General features: G+C 41.0%; 1 protein-coding gene and 1 non-coding gene across 15 annotated transcripts in view; one reads left to right on the plus strand and one right to left on the minus strand.

Annotated features, from left to right (window-relative positions):
• Rfc1 (replication factor C subunit 1) overlaps positions 1-20,324 on the plus strand; it is a 75,261-nt gene that overhangs the window by 10,927 nt on the left and 44,010 nt on the right. For all 14 annotated transcript variants that reach the window (XM_063273687.1, XM_039092517.2, XM_039092518.2 and 11 more), the window contains 3 exon segments: positions 7,637-7,765; positions 16,340-16,415; positions 19,276-19,398. In XM_063273687.1, coding sequence (XP_063129757.1) covers positions 7,637-7,765; positions 16,340-16,415; positions 19,276-19,398 — 328 coding nt within the window.
• On the minus strand, positions 14,841-14,969 carry LOC120096833 (small nucleolar RNA SNORA77). Its single transcript, XR_005493662.1, has one exon. It is a non-coding gene; the product is annotated as a small nucleolar RNA SNORA77 (small nucleolar RNA).

The raw sequence follows: 20,324 nt of genomic DNA on the forward strand, positions 1-20,324 counted from the left end.
TATTCTTATATTATTTATTTTTATTTTATGTACATTGGCATTTTGACTGTATGTATAAACATACATGAGGGTGTTGGATATCCTGGAACAGGAGTTAAAGACACTTGAGAGCTGTCATGTGGGTGCTTGGAATTGAACCTGGGTCCTCTGGAAGAGCAGCTAGTACTCTTTTTTTTTTTCTTTTCTTTTTTTCGGAGCTGGGGACCGAACCCAGGGCCTTGCGCTTGCTAGGCAAGTGCTCTACCGCTGAGCTAAATCCCCAACCCTGCAGCTAGTACTCTTAACTGCTGAACCATCTCTCCAGCCCTAGACATATTATTTTTATATTATGTATATGTGTGCATCTCTGTAGGTATGTGCTTGTGAGTTCATGTGCCTGTTGTGGCCAGAAGAGGACTCTCATCCCCTGGAGCAAGAGTTACAGGGGGTTGTGAGCCTCCCTACATGAGTGCTGGGAATAGAATTCAGGTCTTCTGCAAGAGCAGCACACACTTTAGCCACTGAGCTCTCTAGCACCTCCATCCTTGAATTTCTGTCGGGCCAGGACAAGATTGTAGACTGCTGCTTCCTACCTGCCCAGCAAGGTGTGATCTTCCCTTCCCACTGTGAGGCTGAGTGAGTCAGGGATTGTTTTGCTGTCTCTGTCACTGTCTTAGATGGCAGCATTACCTGTGTAATGTGGTGAGGAAGTGATCCTCCCAGGATACAGATGACCAAGTGGAGCTTTAGCTTATGGCGACTGTGAAGAAGTCCGGGCACAGGGTTACCAGTAGTCCTTTCCACTGGTCTACCCGTCTTCTTGCTTAGTTCTGCCTTTTCCACTTCTGATGCTGTCACCTACCTCATGTAGACTTAAATAGCCTTGAATTGCTTCGAAAGCTGATCTGACCTGGAATTCCTGATCCTCCAGTGGCCCGCCTTCAGAATGCTAGGGATTGCACTCGTGCATCTCCATGCCTAGTTTCATCCTCATTTCTCTCTTTCCCTTCTTCTTCCCCTGCCCTCCTTTCCCTCTCCCATCTCCTCCCCCTATCTTTTCTTCTTTCTCCACTCCTTCCTTTCTTTTGAGATAAGAGCTTTCTGTGACATCCTGACTGGTCTGGAACTCACTATGTTGTACTTGAACTCACAGAAAGACACTTGCTTTCACTCGGATTAAAGGTGGTGTCACCACACCTGCCCCCCACCTCCTCCTCTCTTTCCTTTTTTTTTGAGACAGGGTCTCCATTATGTAGCTCTGGCTGTCCTAGAGCTCACTGTGTAGACCAGGCTGGCTCTGAAATGATTAAAGGCATGTGCCACCTTTCCATGTCTTGAGGCACTTCTCTGTCTAGTCACTTACACCGTCATTGTCAACTTTAAGATCACTTTGCTGGAGATGGCTTTATGTTTTTCCTCCTTCCTTGTTCCTTCTTTGATATGTCTTCTCATTTAGCGTTATCACTAGCAGGTAGTCCTTCACCCAGCCGGAGCTATTCGTTCCCTCCATTTGCAGAGATCTGCTTGCATATTTTTATGAAGGCTTAAAGCTGGCTTCCTTGTTTTTCTGCTTATTGGTGAGCTTTGCCTGGGTATCTGTGTTTGGGAGGTGAGAAGCAGAAGGCCTGGTTGACCCAAAGTGGTGTAAAAACAGATGTAACAGCATTGTCAACAGACAAGTCTCTCTGAGCCCAAGTGATCATTAAATATTGCACCCTGCTTATCTAGAGTTCAGGCCTTGTGTGTAGAACCTGTAGAAGTGTTGCCAAGCTTAAATTTTGATGACTACCACCTGATGCACCTGACAGTCATGGTAAGGCCAGGTTCAGGCGGTGTCCCTCAGGTCCTGTGCCAGGCGGTTCTGGTACTCTGATGGCCTTATGATTGCCATTGACTTCCCACCATACCGCCTTTAGATACTTATAGAGTCTTTAGATACTCACTTGTCTCCAAAAGAGCTTCACAAGAGCCTTTTTCTCATAAAGGGTGCTCACTTTGCATCTTGAGTCCTCGGCACTATGCCATCCTCTAAGTGTATAGATCAAGTAGGTCAAGGGAAAAGTTGTTAATGGTAGGTTATGTCTGTTTTTGCATAGTCCTTAGAGTTACGTACGGGAATAGGCCGGTGTCACTAGGAGGTATTGCTAGGTGGTCAGAGTCGAGTGGAAGGTTGGACGGGATTTGGACATGGAAGATCAGCTTTCAGTTTCAGAGGTTTTAGGCGTGCTACCTAAATTGACAGAAGGATTTTTTTTTCCTGCGGATTTTCTCTGAGTAGCCCTGGCTATCCTGAATTCACTTCGTAGACCAGGATGGCCTCTAACTCACAGAGATCCATCTGAGTAGCCCTGACTATCCTCACTTTGTAGACCAGGCTGGTCCCAACCCAGAGAGATCCATCTGTCTCTGCTTCCCTAGTAAGTGTTGAATTTCTCAAGACCTTGTTTTGTCTTATCTGTTCTACTTCCTCATTTAAAATGGGGTTATCTTCTAATTTTTTTTAAAGATTTATTTCTTTATTACATGTAAGTACACTGTAGCTGTCTTCAGACACACCAGAAGAGGGCATCAGATCTCATTACAGATGGTTGTGAGCCACCATGTGGTTGCTGGGAATTGAACTCGGGACCTCTGGAAGAGCAGTTAGTGCTCTTAACTGGCTGAGCCATCTCTCCAGCCCATGTTCTAATTTTATTTACCATATTTAACTGTTTACCTCACAGGCTCATCAAAAGACATAAGTCTATGTCCAGTTGCTGTAAGTAAGACATGAGAAATTTACTTACTTTTCATTATCTCTGCTAAAATGTAACTTTTGTGTGAGTTTTGCCTGAATTTTTTGTCTTGCTTGAATTTCCCTGTTTTTTAAACTAATAATCACCAAGGGAAAAAAAGGGGGGGGGTCACACTCAGCTGCTCCCACCTCCAGATCCCCCCCCCCCTTCCTTTCTGCCTGGAATTCTCTATGTAGAGTAGGCTGGCCATGAACTCATAGAGCTCTGTCTGCCTTTGTCTCCCAAGTGAGAGGATTAAAGATGTGTGCTGCTACACACAGCTCCTTTATACTTTATTAAAATTCGTTTTTAAAAATTGTGTGTGGGGGTTGGGGATTTAGCTCAGTGGTAGAGCGCTTGCCTAGGAAGCGCAAGGCCCTGGGTTCGGTCCCCAGCTCTGAAAAAAAGAACCAAAAAAAAAAAAAAAAAAATTGTGTGTGTGTGTGCGCATGTGAGATCAGGTCACCTGGGAGACCAGAGAGGGTTTTGGATCTGTTGGAACTGGAGTTACAGAGTTGTGAGCCATGAGATATGGAATCCAAACTCAGGTCCTCTGCAAGAGAAGTATATGCTTGTCTATCCTCTCTCATTTCTTTTAGAAATGTCATCATAGGGCGAAAGGTATGTGCATGTTTTGTTGGTATTTACATTTCTTTTATAATTTCCCTATAGCTTTTATTCCGTTTTCTGTTTGGTTGTCTTTCATTGATTTGTAGAAGCCCATTCATTATATATATATATATATATTTTTTTTTTTTTTTTTTTTTTTTTTTTTTTTTTTTTTCAGAGCTGGGGACTGAACCCAGGGCCTTGCACTTGCTAGGCAAGCGCTCTACCACTGAGCTAAATCCCCAACCCCCCATTATATATTTCTTGTACATATTTTTGTGTATGATATCTTTTGTTTCACTTTCTGTAGTCAGAATTTTTAGTTAATTAATTTTTTTGAGTTATGGGCTCGCTTATGCAGTTCACACTGGCTTTGAACTGGTCTTCCTGCTTCCCCTTCCTGAATGCACCACACCTGCCTTTATGTGGTGCTGGGCTGGAACCCAGGCCTTCATGCCTGGTAGGGTGGCACTCTGCTCACTAAACCACATGTCCACTCCAACTTTCTGCTTTTAAGACAGGCACTTAACTCTGTGGTAGTTGGCTGGCATTGAACTTAACATTTCTTTGGCCTCAGCCTTCTGAGTGAAGTTACAGATGAGGTTACAGGCACGGCGGTGCCTGGGAAATCTGTCTTTATGGATGCTGGAACATCATATTAGTCCGCTTAGAAGGTCATTGTCAAAATTATAAAAGTAAATTTAAAAATAATTTCTTTTTCTTGGGTTGCCTGGATTAATTATTGACAAAAGGCACTTGCAGTCAACCCTGTTGACCTGAGTTTGATTCCTGAGACCCATGTTGTGGAAGGAGCGAACTGATTCTTGAAAGTTGTCCTTGGACCTCCACAGATGTGTGCCCATGTACATGTTCACACATACAGAACAAATAAATGTGAAAAAAAATTAGTTCTTTTCTAACTCACTTCTCAGCAGAACTCTCACTGGCAGCTGAGAGAGGGCCTGACCCTTTATTTGGTGTGTGACTTGGCCTGTTCTGCATTTCATTAAGGCATTGAGGACCTGGAACACTGGACAGGAAGTGTTACTTGGGAGGGTAAGGTGACTTGCAGAAGCTAAGTCACTCACCTTGCATGTTTATGCTTACGGCCTCACTGTCTCACAGTGGAAACAGTTCTACACTGGTGATGGAGATAGCTTCCATTCTAGTGAAAACTTTGCAAAAGTGTAGATTTAGTGTGTATGAAGATAGATGAGAGTGCTGTCACCTTGGTGCTGCTGTCAGTTTGGGGATTGAGGAGTCTGGTGGAGTAAGAGAAGGATTGTGAGCAGACAAAGTGCAGGGCAGACGTTCCTACATTTGCACTGTCCTGCCAGTCCTTTCATTCTCAATGTTTTGTTTTCTTCAGTCTGTGGTGTAAAAAACAAGTTGAAAACCAGAACCCTAATTATCATATTTTTTTCTATTTTGTTTCTTTCTGTGTATGTATGTGTGCATGTGCTATTGTATAGCTGGAGAAACCAGGACAGCTTGTGGGAGTTGGTTCTCTCCTTTCTCTGTGTAGTTTTTAGTTCTGAGGTCCTTGGGCTGACAGCAGGTGTCTTTACCCGCCAAGCTGTCTTGTTTGCTTCCTAATTATTAACTTAGGGTTTTGCTGTTTCTGTGGAGTCACTGGCACTGTCTCTTCTCTGTCCTTTTCTCTTTTTCTTTCCTTTGTATGTGTTTTTAAGAAACCCCCAGTTTGAGTGAAAAAATCACTGTACCATTTTAAAGAGTGAGACTGGTTAGAAACTGTCATTTCCTTCAGAAGCAATAAAGTAGTCAGCCTCAAGCTCAGTTCTTGGCAAATTATACCTATGACTGTGACTTTCTTTATTGCCATATTCTTCACCACTTGACACAGATGTCTGTTTTGGAGTTTTATAGCCAAGGGCTATAGGCTTGTTTTATTCACTTACTTTTAAATTATTTATTATTATTATTATTATTATTATTATTATTATTATTATATGTGTGTGTGTGTGGGAGAGAGAGAGAGAGGGAGAGAGAGAGGGAGGGAGAGAGAGAGGGAGGGAAAGAGAGAAAGAGAGATGCTTATGTGGGAGCACATATGCCACATACATGTGGTAGTCAGAGGACAACCTGTAGAGTTATTTCTTTGTTTCTACCTTTCCTTGGGCTCCAGAGACTGAGCTCAGCTTTTCCTTGCTGAGCCATTACATTGACTTCCTCTTTATGCATTTATTTGTTTGCTTATTTTTGAGACAGAAACTCTTATATCCTAAACGAGTCTGGAACTTGCCGTGTAGCTAAGGTTGGTCTTGAACTCCTGATGTTCCAGCCTCTACCCTTTGATTACAGGCACATGCCACCAACCTGGCAGCAATACTTTTTTTTTTTTTTTTGGTTCTTTTTTTTCGGAGCTGGGGACGGAACCCAGGGCCTTGCGCTTCCTAGGCAAGCGCTCTACCACTGAGCTAAATCCCCAACCCCAGCAATACTTTTTAAACTTAGATTTAGTTAATAAATTAGAACTTTTTATATGGTGGGAGATCTGGAAAGGAAGATATGAAATCCTATACCTTTGCTTATAAATAGTTTATAAAATGGGATATTTCAGTGATGTGAGTAGATAATATCTCAAAATGAATTGAAGAAGTTTTTTGCTGAGCCAAAATAATAAGAGATGCATATTTACATTTTATAAAGGGTAGGTATAATGAATGTGCTTTGCTTATCAGAAAACAGATTAAGGTATTAAGGAATTGTCCAAGATCACACAAGTAGAATGAACCTAGGCTTCTTGATTCTAAGGTTTGTTCCTTTCTTTTTTTTTTTTTTTTTTTTTTTTTTTTGCTTCTTTTTTTTGGAGCTGGGGACCGAACCCAGGGCCTTGCGCGTCCTAGGCAAGCGCTCTACCACTGAGCTAAATCCCCAAACCCGGTTTGTTCCTTTCTATAGTTGTTTCTTCAGAACTAAATTGGAGAAAGGTAGGGTTTGAGTGTGTGGTGTGCACCTGGGGGTGAGGGCAGAAGCAGGTTATCTCTTATGAGTTGGAGGTCAGTCAGGCCTATGTGGTGGGTTCCTGTATAACTGGATACATAGTGAAATCCTGTCTCAAAACCAAATAAAAATAAAACAAAAAGGGAAAGGAAGGACAATGTCTATGTTAAATAATAAGGAAACTGAATGCTTTTAATGTTCAGTTATATTGTAAAGTTTTTGTGTGATTAATTCAAATTCTGTAGTTTAACCCAGGCTCATGTAATTAAAGAGCATATTATAGTAGGCACTCTTTCTCTTAGAGTTTGACAAGAATTATGTAGAGAAAAATCTTGTCAACATTCCTAGTTTCTCAGAATGATCTGGGCTGTATATATCCTGTGACTGTGGGTGGTGCTGAGTGGAGTCTTCTCATCCGCCTGGGATGATGGGATTGGTGTATGCGTTCCCAGTCACTGCCTTCGACCTGCCTCTCAGAACTGTGCTGTCATTGTCAAAAATGGCTTAGTGTCTGTGTGTGTGTGTGTGTGTGTGTGTGTGTGTGTGTACACGTACCTGTGTGAGTTTATGTGTACCTCATCATGCAGGTGCCTATAGAGGCCAGAGGGCATCTGACCCTCTGGTGTTAGATGGTGGTTGTAAGCCATTTAACTCAGCTCGCTTGCAAGAGCAGTAAGTGCTGTACCATTCAGCCATCTATCTCTTCAGAATCTTTATTAATTTTTTTTTCTTTGAGACAGTATTTCTCTGTGTAGCCTAGCTCTCCTAGAATTCATTCTGTAGACCAGGCTGGCCTCATGCTCATAGATCCACCTACTTCTGCCTCCAAAGTACCGGGATTAAAGATGTGTGCCACCACCACTAGACCAAAGTTTTACTTGTTTATTTTTGCCTTGTTTTTGGTTATATTCTGAGGATTAATATTACTTTACATTAGAAAAATTATTTTTTAAAAAATATTATTTTATGTATACAACTATACTGTAGCTGTCTTCAGACACACCAGAAGAGGGCATCAGATCCCATTACAGATGGTTGTGAGCCACCATGCTGGGAATTGAACTCAGGACCTCAGGAACTCAGTCCATGTTCTTAACTGCTGAGCCATCTCTCCTACCCCAGAAAAATTATTTTTAATTCAGGTAATTTTATCAGATGGCTTTATTTATAAAAAGAATGCTGTTGAATATATATGACCTTGCTTTGGAGAGATGACTTTGGTTAGACCAGTTTGAGTAAGGTTGTCTTGTTAGTGACTGAAACTAGAATATTATATATTTAATATTTACATGTTTCTCTTCTGTTTTTAGGACATTCGGAAATTCTTTGGGGTTATATCAAGTGGAAAAAAGCCTGTAAATGAGACAGTAAAGAAGAATGAGAAGACAAAACCTTCGGAGGGAACTGTCAAAGGAAAGAAAGGAGTAAAGGAAGCCAAGGTCAGTTTGCTTGTCAAGTTTGTATGTGTGAGCTGTCCAGTGAACCTGGAGTGCTGTAGTTAGAGATTCAGCTTGGTAAGCTGAGGAGGAAGAACATCACAGGCTAATCTGTTTAGCTCTGTAGTTTGCTGTGTTCAGGCCTGTTGTCCCCTTCTTCAGCTCTGTTTTTCGTTGTTAAAAGTTTGCATTTTGGTCTGGAGAGATGGCTCAACAACTAAGAGCACAGGGTGTTTTTCTATAGGGCCTAGGTTCAATTTCTAGCACATGGTGGCTCAAAGCCATTTGTAACTCCACTTACAGAGTCTGAAGCCTTCATCTAGCCTCCATGGACATCAGGAATACACATGGTGCACAGACTTATATGCAGGCAAAATACCTACACACATTAAAAACAACAGTAATAACAACAAAACAGAACCAAACTAACAAAACTTTTCCTTTTTAAGATCAAAAGTTGCCATCTGTGGTGGCATAGCATGTATTGGAAATAATGAAGATGAAGAGTATGAGGCAGGAATATCTTGGATTGAAGCCAGCCTGGGCCTCAAAAAACAAAAATAAAACAAAACAAAAAAACCCCCAAACCAGAAAATACCTAAATAAACAAAACAGATTTGCTCATAGAGGCATAAGGACCTGTCCGCAGGTAGATAGTGTTAGACTCAGTATGATGCCTTGCAGGAAAAATTCATTCTCTGTTATTTGGATCCAAAGAAGGTCAGCTGTGCTGCTGTAGAATGTAGAAAATGACTTCAATGGTGTATTTGAATTAATACTATTGCACTGTATTTAAATTGTAAGAGGTTTTATGATTCCGTAAGTTAATTTATCAGTATTATATGTTATACGTGCATATGTTTATATTCCACAATTGATTGTGATTTTGATTTTAACAGTTATGTGTTTTAAAGAAGTTACAAGGAAGAGCTGGGTGGTGGCTGCACCCTTAGTACAAGCACCCGGTAGGCAAAGCTAGGTGGATCTCCAAGTTTGAGGCCAGTCTGGTGTACAGTTATAGGACAGCAAGGGCTACATAGAGAAACCCTGTCTGAGAAAAACAAAACAAACAGCAACAACAAAAAGAGTACAGAGAAGGCTTTTTAAAATTCTGTATACATATCTGGTACTGAAAAACTGAAAAACTTCTTCTCACTGAAAAACTGAGTTTTCTTCTGATACTATTTTTGCAACTTGAAGAATTTTCTTTAAATTTCTTGTAGTATAGTTCTGTTTCTGACAGAAGCTGTAAGTGTGTATGAGAGTGTGTTTTTGCATTCATCTTAAAGGACATTTTTGCTGGGTATAAAATTTTGAGTGGCCAGTCTTCTGTTTTGACCCTTTGAAGATATTCCTCTGTGCTTTGCCCCATTTGATGAGATAGGAGTCTTTCATATTGTTTTCTTTCTTTCTTTCTTTTTTTAAAATAGTTTATTTTATTTTATTTTTTTTAAAGATTTATTTATTTATTATCTATATGAATACACTGTCGCTGTTTGCAGATGCACCAGAAGAGGGCATCGGATCGCATTACAGATAGTTGTGAACCACCATGTGGTTGCTGGGAATTGAACTCAGGACCTCTGGAAGAGTAGTGCTCTTAACTGCTGAGCCATCTCTCCAGCCCTTATATTGTTTTCTTGGTGTGTAATTTTTTTTCTCATATTTAGTTTTGCATCTTAACAAATATCCCATTAAAAATTTTACATTTGGCATGCTATAACCTCGTAGGTGTGGTTTTATGTTTTACCATTTTTTTGTTAAAACAATTATATATTTATTTGAGACAGGGTCTTACTAAATTGCTTTGGCTGATATGGAACTGATTATATAGACTGTTGAGACCTGCGCACCCTCCCCCTCCCCAGCATAGTTAGAGCCCTTTTGTTCCATGCCTGCCACCTATTTATAATGTTGTTGTAATATATCTGTCAACTATTTCATATCATTGACGAGAGTCAGAGCAGGATCATGTTGAATAAATACCCTGTTATGTTTTGAGATTCCACAACCATAAGTTCCACTTACGGTCAGTTAGAACTGTTCTGTCTAGCTAGCCAGACTATTCTGAGTCAGGGCTGACCACCCTGCCATACTGTGTATGGGCTCATTGTGGGTTTTTTTCTTTATAAGCTGGCCCTGAGAAACGTTTGAGGTAGTAGCTTTCAGCTCCCTAGTCACGATCCATCAGTCTTGGAGTGGGCTTTCAATAAACCAGCTCTGTTTAACTGAGACTGGAGTCTAAATGATTTGTGTGGCAATTCCTGAATCCCAATATAGACCAGGCTGGCCTTGAACTCACAGAAATCTGCCCACTTCTTCCCCTTTGTACTTGGATTGAAGGTGTGAGCCAGCATGCTTTGCTATTTTTTAAGGCTGATATGTATGACTCTTTAATTGCATGTATGTCTGTGCACAGTGTATGTGTCTGGTGTGCAAGGAAGAGGGTGCCACGTGCCCCACAACTAGATTTACAGATGGTTGTGAGCCATTATGTGGGTGTTTGGAACCAAACCTAGGTCCTGTCAGAGCAGCAAGTATTCTAACGGCTGAGTCATCTTGCCAGCCCCATGAGCTTATTTACATTAATGTTGGTTTTTTTTTTTTTTTGTTCTTTTTTTTTTTTTGTCAAATTTGGAACCTCTTTGCTATTATTTATATACTTTGTTTCATTAATTCTGTGTCTCTCTTGGACAGTCTCATGTAGCCTAGGCTGGCTTGGAACTTGCTCTGTAGCTGAGATTGACCTTGACCTCTGGCACTCAGGCTTTCAACTTCCTGAGTGAGATTACAGGATTACAGATGTGAGCTAGCACACCTGGTCACTCTTAAATTACAAATACACAGACTGTTAGTAGAGCCTCAGTGATCATCGAGACTTGTTCCTTTTTTGTTGATTTTTTTCCCCCCCAGGCTGCATAAGATTCTTTATGTCTTTCAGAGACAAGAGTTACTGTGTCATTTAGGCTTGTCCTGAACTAATGGGATCAAGTGATGCTCCTGAGGCCTGGGACCACCACACTTACTCTTTAACTCTTCAGCTTCATTGACTCTTCTTCATTGCCAGTTTTCTTTTAAGAGTATTTTTACTTTAATCGTATTTATTTTAATTCTGGAATTTCCGTTGATTTTTTTTAATAGTTTTTCTGTTCTGTGTATATTTATAGTAGTCACTTTAAAGTTCCAGTATCTGGAATATATGAGGATTCGTCTCTAAGTGCCTTTGCTCTTGAGTCTGTCCTGATGTTCCAACAAAATACTATGGATCCAGTGACTTAAACTGCAGACATTTACTTTGAGTTCTGGGGCCTGTGTGTCTACGATCAGGGGTCTCTCTGGCTGATGTAGTTTCTAGTGAGAGCTCTTGGTTTCCAGATGCTGTCTTCCTTGTGCCCTCACTCTTGGGTGTCTGTACCCAGAAGGAGAGAAGAGGAGATTGAGCCTTCTGCTGCTAGTCTTACGAGGATGCTGATCCTGCCAGATAAGGACCTTACCGTACCCCCTTCTTTAATCATTTAACTATACTTACTTTTTTGGAGTGAGTCTCACTTTGAAGCCCAGACCCTGGAATTGACTATGGAGAGCAGGCTGGCCTTGAACTCACAATGTCCACCTTCTGTTCTCTGAGTGCTAGGATTAAGGACTAGAGCTCCAACATAGGAATTTGGGGATGTAAACGTCTATTCTATAACATTTTATCCATGAACACCTAAAAGAACTCTACTTCAGTCATACCTTCTTCCTAGTATATTCATTTTCCCATCAGGTATAAAGACTAGTATCATTTAAATTTCATCTAAGTCAAATATAGATAAGGTTTGAAGGTATAAGTCATTTTTAGGCAAAAGTTCTTGGGAAACCATATGTAATAGTGGTACAGACACAGAGTGGGTATTTCCATCCTTGAGAAGGAAGTGCTAAGCCCAGAGGCTAACAAAGGAAATGCCATTATATTTTAAGGTACAGTAGTAGTAACCTGGTTTTATATTCTCTTGCAGACCTACAGGGGTTCTACTCCTGTAAGCCTAGGCAGCAGTCTTGTCCCTGTGAACCTTTAGTGCTCTTTTGCTTTGAGGCTTCAGGTAAAGGCTGTCTGGTCTTTTGAAACCAAGATGGTGCCCCTAACCTTCGACAGTGAAGAGTCAGTCCTGATGATATCTTAGGAATAATCTTATTGGCCCATCTGTGGATTGTAAGAAGTCAGGCGGATTTCTTTGTTTTGTACTGTTTTTAATCTTCTTAGTTGAAATTGGCAGTGTTTCTGCTCATATTAGTATCTAATGATAGCTCTGCTATACCCTTGATACTTTTTTCAGACTATGCTATCTCATCTTTACAATGTGGACAGTCCTAAGGATTTTCCAAGTCATCCAGTTATAGTTGTTTTTTGGTTAGTAGTACTTTAGTTCACCTTTCTTTAGTTTACCAACTTTACCGTAAGTTGTCAGAACCCAACTTGTGCCTTCAACATTCTGTTTCAGAGTCTCTTTAGTTCAATACTGAATTTTCTTGTTTTTCATAGAGTGTTGGAACACAACCAAATGATTTTTCAAAATATATTTTATATGTATGTTTCATCTGCATGTATATGTATGTACCACTTGTACGCCTGGTGTCTGCAGAGGCTAGAAGAGGAACTGAGTTATAGATGACTGTGAGCCACTATGTGGTGCTGGGAGTTAAACCAGGTCCTATGTAAGAGCAACAAGGGTTTTAAATTGCTGAACCATCTCTAGTCCGTATCTAAATTCATTTCATTCTCTTTCCCTCTTTCTCTCTCTTGTTTTAAATGAACTAGAAGGGTCTAGCTCTGGCTCACTGGCTTAGAATTCCCTCTTAGGCCATTCGTCTCCAGCTCACAGAGATTGCCTGCTTGTATTTTGTTGGTGCTGGAATCAAAAGCGTGCGCCCACCTTCAGGTCCAGACACAACCAAGTTTGTTTTTTTTTTTTTTAGCAGGTGAGCATGTCTATATTTCATTTGTTTCAGTTCTTGATTCTGAATGATCGACTATTTCAGGTTCTTGCCTATGATATCTTTTCTCTTTTCTTAATTTTATGGATATTTATTTATTTATTTTTTTTTATTAACTTGAGTATTTCTTATATACATTTCGAGTGTTATTCCCTTTCCCGGTTTCCGGGCAAACATCCCCCTCCCCCCTCCCCTTCTTTATGGGTGTTCCCCTCCCTATCCTCCCCCCATTGCCGCCCTCCCCCCAACAATCTAGTTCACTGAGGACAACCAAGTTTTTTGTTGTTGTTTTTCATTTGTTTGTTTTTATTTTTGTGTTTTAAGACTGATTCTCTGTGTAGCCCTGACTGTCCTGGAACTCACTCTGTATTTCAGGCTGGCCTTAAGCTCAGAGATCTGCTTGCTTCTGCTTCCTGAATGTTGGGGTTAAAGGCCTGTGCCAGCATTGCCTGGCTCCATCTCAGGTCTCTACTGTGGTTTTCAAAAGCCTATTACTGTTTCCATCAGAAAACATAGTGGGTTGGCCTTTAAGTTTCATTTTTCTTCTTTTCTTTACATTTTATTAAAGTGACATTGAGGACCAAGTGTAGGGCCTTGTGCGAGTCAGGCAAGGTCTTCCTGTCACTGAGCTAGACTCTCATTCATGTTGTTTTCTGAGATGATGGTTTGCCCTGTGGCTCTATTCTTTTCCACAAGCCCCACTGGACTCACACCACCCTTCACAGCTCCTTCATGGCACTCTGGGCTTTTCCTAGCATGTATGTCAGATCCCTCCAGTCTCTACTCAGTCCCTGGTTTTTAGATACATTTTTAATAGCAGTATTCCATGTTTTAGAAGTAAAACTCTGGCCAGGCTTTGCAGTGAAGCAGTCCAGTGGTATAAACAACTCTAGATTCATTACTAAGGCTAATTCATGAACTACTTCATTACTAGGTTCAGAGGGTTGAAGAAGCCTACAAGGTTTGCAGTTCGTAAGTTGGAGATCCAGGAGAGCTGATGGTAGAGTTGCCGTCCAGGTGTAAGGCCTGAGGATCAGAATAGCTGAGCTCATGGGTCTGTCTAATCTAGTAGGCTGGAGGCCACAGAGGTGATAGTCCAGTTCCAGTGGAAAGGCAGGAAAAAGCAGATGTCCTTGCTATAGGTCAGGCAGGAAGAATTCTCTCATTCCAGGAGGGCCAGCTTTTCTTTTCAGGACTTCAGCTAAGATAAGGCTCAACTACTTTGGGGAGGGACGTCTTTATTTCACCTCACACAAACTTAGGAGTTATGTTTGATCAGATATCTGGATCCTTTATGGTTCATTGTCTTTTTTTTTTTTAAAAAGATTTATTCATTTTATTTATATATGAGTACACAGTATCTATCTTCAGACACACCAGAGGAGGGCATTACAGATGGTTGTGAGCCACCATGGTTGCTGGGAATTGAACTCAGGACCTCTGGAAGAACAGCCAGTATTCTTTTTTTTTTTTTTTCCGGGGCTGGGGACTGAACCCAGGACCTTGCGCTTCCTAGGTAAGCGCTCTACCACTGAGCCAAATCCCCAACCCCCAGCCAGTATTCTTAACCCCTGAGCCATCTCTCCAGCCCCTGGTTCATTGTCTTGATGTAACCATACAAGTCGTTTTCTTATTTTCATTATTTTGGTTTTATTGTATTGGATTCTGTTATTTTCCCACAAGAATGTTGGTTCTTTTGATTTAGCATGTAGTTATCTTGATCAAACTCAGGCTTGAAATTCTTGCTTCTTGTTATATGTTCAGCAGGTGATCTCTTGGTTTGGTTCTTTAGCCTTTCAAAATGTTTACCTTTTAAGTCCTTGTAGCTATTTTATTAAATAGTATGTGAGAAAGCTGGAGGTGTGGGCAGAATCTCTAGGAAGGATATGACTTGGTTAGATGTCCGTTTCAGCTCTTTACCGTTACTGTACTTGCCTTTAGTTTACTTTGCAGATCGACTTCTTTGTTGTGTGTGTAAATTGTAATGCTTCCTTTGCCTTAGTTTTTGAAACTAATTGATTGTTCTTATGTTTTTGAAATTCTATCTTTTTTTTCATCTTTTTTCTTTTTTCTTTTTTCTTTTTTCTTTTTTCTTTCTTTTTTAGGCTGTGTCCCCGGCTGCTGTATTGCCCCTGATAAGTGGAGGCAGCCACAGCACCCGGATTGTTTCTTTGGCAGATGGAAAAAGCACTTGAGATTCTATCTTAATGGACACAAGTACATAGATATTCTCATCTAAGTGATCATTTTTTTCTCTTGTCTACTTTCTTGATAAATTTTGGAAATATGAGTATGTTAGAAATGTGATGTTTATAAATATATTTAACCTTTTTGGCCCGCTTTCAAATTTTCAGCATGCACGTGCTAGTGATGGGCTGCCAGCTTAGCTTATTTCTGTTTTTATCTTGAATTTTTAGGAAGCACCTGTCCTATGTATTGTCCACCGCTTTGTTACTCTCACAAAATACCTTGAGATAATCTACTTAGAAAGAGAAAGGTTATTTTGGCTCTGAGTTTTGGAGGTTTCTAATCTGTGACCTGTTGCCTCATTGCTGTGGGACTCTGACGAAGGAACACATCATGGTGGGAGCATGTGGTAAAGTGGAATGGTCCTCATGACCAAGAGACAGAAAAGCAGAAGGAGAGATTGGGTCCTCTTCTCCCTTTAGGGCCTTCCACTGGGCTCTACCTCCGAAGCTTCCACCCCCTTTCAGTAGTACCACCCTGGAGGCCAAGGCGTTCAGGGACGTGCAGGCTCTAATAAGCCTCTTGACCCTGCAATGTCTGATGTCCTTTTACTCTTTGTTGTATGTGGGTTAGTTAGAGTGTGTAGCTGATAATAGTGTAGCTTTTTCTGTAAGTCTCCTCTCCTGATGCAATTCAGCAAGAGTGTTCCTGACATTTTGGGCTAGATGGGTGTTGTGTTACATGGTGTATTCTAGATGTTATAAAGCCTCTGCCTCCCACTCTGTGATAAACAGTGACTCTAGTATCAACAGATGTCTCCATGGGGCAGAATTGCTTCAGTTTAGTTAGGGTCTTATTTCAGTGAGCAGACATCACGACCAATGTAAGTTTTATAAAGGACAACATTTAATTGGGGCTGGCTTACAGGTTCAGAGGTTCAGTCCATTATCATCAAGACGGGAAGGCAGCATCCAGGCAGGCATGGTGCAGGAGGAGCTGAGTTCTACATCTTCACCCAATTGAAGCCAGGAGCAGACAGCATCCTCAGGAAGCTTGGAGAAGGGTCTCCAAGCCCATCCCCATAGTGACATACTTCCTCCAACAAGGCACACCTTCTAATAGTGCCACTCCTTGGGCCAAGCATTTGCAAACCACATCTCCTCTCCTAATGCAGTTCAGCAAGAGCATTCCTGACATTTTGGGCTAGATGAGTGTAGTGTCACATGATGTATTATTATTCTAGGTGCTATAAAACCTGTGCCTCCCACTTTGTGATTAAACAGTGTCTCTAGTATCAACAGACATCTCCATGGGGCAGAATTGCTTCAGTTGGAAGCTACTAAGCCCAGGTCTAATGAGAATGCTTAAGTTGCACAGGCTTCCTTTGTTCTAATTATGCCCTGCTGTTGTCTACAGGTTAATAATCCCTGCAAAGAGGATGCCTCCAGACCAAAGCAGCACAACAAGAAAAAGAGGATCATCTATGACTCAGGTAATATTGAGGACTTTTAAAGGCTTCAAAGTTTTTTATTTCCCATGTAACTGCATCTCCAAACTGATGTCTGAGACATACAAGTCTCAATGATAATTACTGTGTGGGGAGAGCCCCAGTGGGTAGTCCTTGGAACAGTTCTTAATGGCAAAGCCACAGAGCCTATATATTTTAATGTACTGAAGGTTTCTTTATGAGGGATAAAGAGTATGTAGCAGGTCTCAGATTTACTGTGAGTGTGGCTTGCTCATCTGTCTGTCTGTCTGTCTGTCTGTCTGGTGAAGGGATCAGATTCAGGGCCTTACATGTGCTAAGCTAGTGTTCTACCTCTGATCTGTATTCTCACCCCGTATTGTAAAAAATATTTCCATCAATTTTTTTTCCAAGATGAAATTTCTAGAAGTTGAATTTGAAAAAAAAGTACCTTACAATGCTGCTATTGAAGTAAATATTGGTTACATTTAATTAATTAATTTGTGTTTGTGGGAATGTGTACCATGGCATGCATGGAGGTCAGAGGCCAACTTTTAGGAATCTGTTCTCTCTTATCACTATGTAGTTCTTAGTGAATTGAATTTAGATCATCAGACTTGGTGGTAGGTATCTTTATTTGCTGAACCATCCATCTTACTGGCCCCAAAGCAAATAATTAAAATTGATTTTCTATGTGTGATGGGAAGACTTGGTAATTTCATTTCTATAGAAAAAAGTAACAAACTCAATTTGAAGGATTTTCTTTAAATATAGTTTTGAGAACGGGAACCCATGTCTCTCTCGTTCATTTGTTCGTTCGTTCGTTCATTCATTCATTGATTTTTTTTGCAATGCCACAGATTGAACTGAGGCCCTCTGCCTGGTGGGCAAGCACTCTACCATTGAGCTGTATCCCCAGCTCTGTTTGCATTACTGAAACAGGTTGTTTCGCTTAGGCTTTTAAACAGCTGGAACTGCAGTCTTTCACACCTGACTTAATTTTCATTTTATCTGGCCTCCTCTTCCTTATTTAAGTCAAGGTCCCAAGTAGCCCAGGTTGGCCTTAAGTTCCCTATGGCTGATAAGGACAGGATTCCTGATCTTACCTACATGGTCAAATTCTGGAATTAAAGGCATGTGCAGTTAATGCCTGGTGGATATAAAATAATGTAGCTAAGGAAGCATTTCATTTGTGTATTGTTAATATTTTATCCTTTATTTTGATATTTAGATATTTGTTTATTTATTTATTTATTGAGATGGATGCTACCCTTGTTGCCCTGGCTGCCTAGTGGTTGTAAATAATGTAGCTAAGGAAGCATTTGTGTGGTGTTAATTTTTTGGTTCTTTATTTTGATTTTATGTATATATTTGAGGTGGGCTTTACTGTTGTTGCCCAGGCTGGTCCTGCCTCATGTGCAGTAGCTAAGACTGCAGGTGTGTTGCAGCATGCAGGCTGTGTGACTTTTACAGTGATCGTACAGCTCAGGACTGACTTTTCAGAGTATTCTAGTATTACTCAGTGCACTTTATCATAGAGATATTGAGAGTGTGCATATGTGTTCCTCTTGGAAACATTGTTAAGCGCCAATGTAAAGCAGCATGAGCTGGATGTGGTAACCAAGCCTGGAATCCCAGCACTTGGAAGGCTGATGTAGGTGGATCTCCAACAACCAGGGCTGTGGTAAAAACCTGTCTCAGAGCCAGAACCCAAAACCAACCAAAACTTTTAGATGTAGAGAAAGGAAGAGGAAGGACAGTGAGTTTATGAATGGTGAGCTGTGTACCAGGCCCTGCTAGGTGCTTATGCTTTGCTCTAAATTGTATTATGTAGTCTGTCCAGGTAAGCAGAGTATTAGAGTGCTGTCTCCTAAAGACCCACAGTTAATTCCTAGAACCTGTGACTCTTAGGCTGTAGAGCAAAATGAAAGAAGAGCTGCAGGTTGGCTCGGAGGACCCTAAAGTAAGACGGGCTCAGTGCACCTAAGGAGTAGGAGGCAGAAGGGATTTGGAGAGAGATTAATAGTGTAGGAAGGCACACTCCTTTAATCTCAGTACTTGTAGGCAGAGAGGCCTGTGAGGTTGAGGCCATCCTGGTCTACTTAGAGAGAGTCTGTCTTAACCCCTCACTCCCATAACAAAAATGTGTAAGGAGGTCAGAAATCATTGAAATGGTAGCACTCTGTCTGCTTGAGGATATTTATTTGTGTGAGTATGTGTGTGGTCCAAGGGATGAACATGGTTGCATATGCTGTGTAGGCATTCTACCTCTGAACTATATTCATAGCTCTCTTAAAGGTCACTAAGGTTGCTTCTGCTGGCCTTGAACTCACTTGAATCCCAGACAAGCTTTAACTGTCAGTCTCCCTGGCCCCTGCCACTATGTTTAGTTTCTTTAGTTTCTTGGCATCCGCTAGGCAAGTGGAAATGGCAAAGACATGGATTCTTCCCCAGGGAACCCTGCTGATGCCCCCATGACACCTGTGTCAGCCATTGCTCAACTGTTAAAGATAATGTATTTATGTAGACTTTTTCTTTTGTATGTGTGTGGGTGTGATAACATTGTGTGTGTGGAGGACAGGTAGTAATTTGGGGGAGTTGACTTTCTCCTGCTGTGTGGTTCCTGGGGACTGAACTTAGGTTAGCAGGCTTGGCAACAGGGACTTCTACCAACTGAACCATGTCTCTGGCCACATGTGTAGTTTGTTAAGCCAGTTAGTTTGTGGCTATTGTTATAATAATGATATGATATGAATCTAGTCATGAGTTTATTACTGGATAAATAAAGTAATGTAAAGATTCAAGACAAGCTTCTTAGGGGATTGGCTTATAATGGCTACTTTAAAAATACACTGATATTTTTACAGTTTTAATTTTTCTCTTGTAGATTCAGAATCAGAGGAGACAGTGCAAGTAAAAAATGCTAAAAAGAAATCAGAAAAATTGCCAGTGTCTTGTAAACCTGGTAAAATCTCTCGGAAGGATCCTGTTACCTATATTTCTGAGACAGGTAAGGTACTGAATGTATTCCTTTTGTCTTTTTTTTTATTATATCTATCAGAGGAAGGACATCATCATCTTTGAAATTTCTTCTGTGGTAAAGGTTTGGTTACTGGTGAGGGTCAAATCCAGTACTTCATGCATGCTAGGTTAACACTCCACCACTGAGCTCTATTCCTGTCCCTGGGGGAATATTTTGTCTTATTTTATTCTTCTCAGAGCCAGGACTGACCCCTAAAGCCTTTGCACTTGCTAGGCAAGTGCTCTACCATTGAGCTAAATTCCCACTATGGGAACTAAGAATTTTTGTTTTATGTGTATAGTTGTTTTGTCTGCATATATGTCTGTCCTGTGGGGTTCACACAAGAGTGTTGCATCGCCTGGAACTGGAGTTATAGGCTGCCGTGAGCCTTTCTATGGGTGCTGGGGATCAAAACCCTGTCCTGGGACAGCGTTTCTCTTTGTAGCCCTTTCCTAGAACTCGATCTGTAGACTAGGCTGGCCTTGAAATTCCTCTGTCCCCTACATGGTGGGATCAAAGATGTGTGCATACCCACCGCCCAGCAGTAGCTAGTCCTCTTAACTATTGGGTCATCTCTCCAGCCCTTGAACTATTTTTTGAAACATTTAATAGACTGATGTGTTTCTTAAAATGGGGATAGATTAGTGGTTTTAATGCTTTTTTACTGTTGCTAAATATCTGCTTAGGTACACTGAGCAATATTTAAGAGGTTCCTTTAACATGGCTACCTGTGTGACAGTTTGGATTCATGGGAGGGTTAAGGGAAACAGTATGGTAATAGGGCTGTGTAACTAAAGGTGGTGTGATTAAGCTTTCCAGCACCCTGAAAATGTCAGTTGCCTTTAACTGTGGACCAGGCTATCTGTATCTTCTGATTTAGGTACACAAAGGCTCAGTTGAGGCTCTGAATACAG

Source organism: Rattus norvegicus, chromosome 14 (genome assembly GCF_036323735.1).
Source record: "Rattus norvegicus strain BN/NHsdMcwi chromosome 14, GRCr8, whole genome shotgun sequence".
Classification (NCBI taxonomy): domain Eukaryota; kingdom Metazoa; phylum Chordata; class Mammalia; order Rodentia; family Muridae; genus Rattus; species Rattus norvegicus.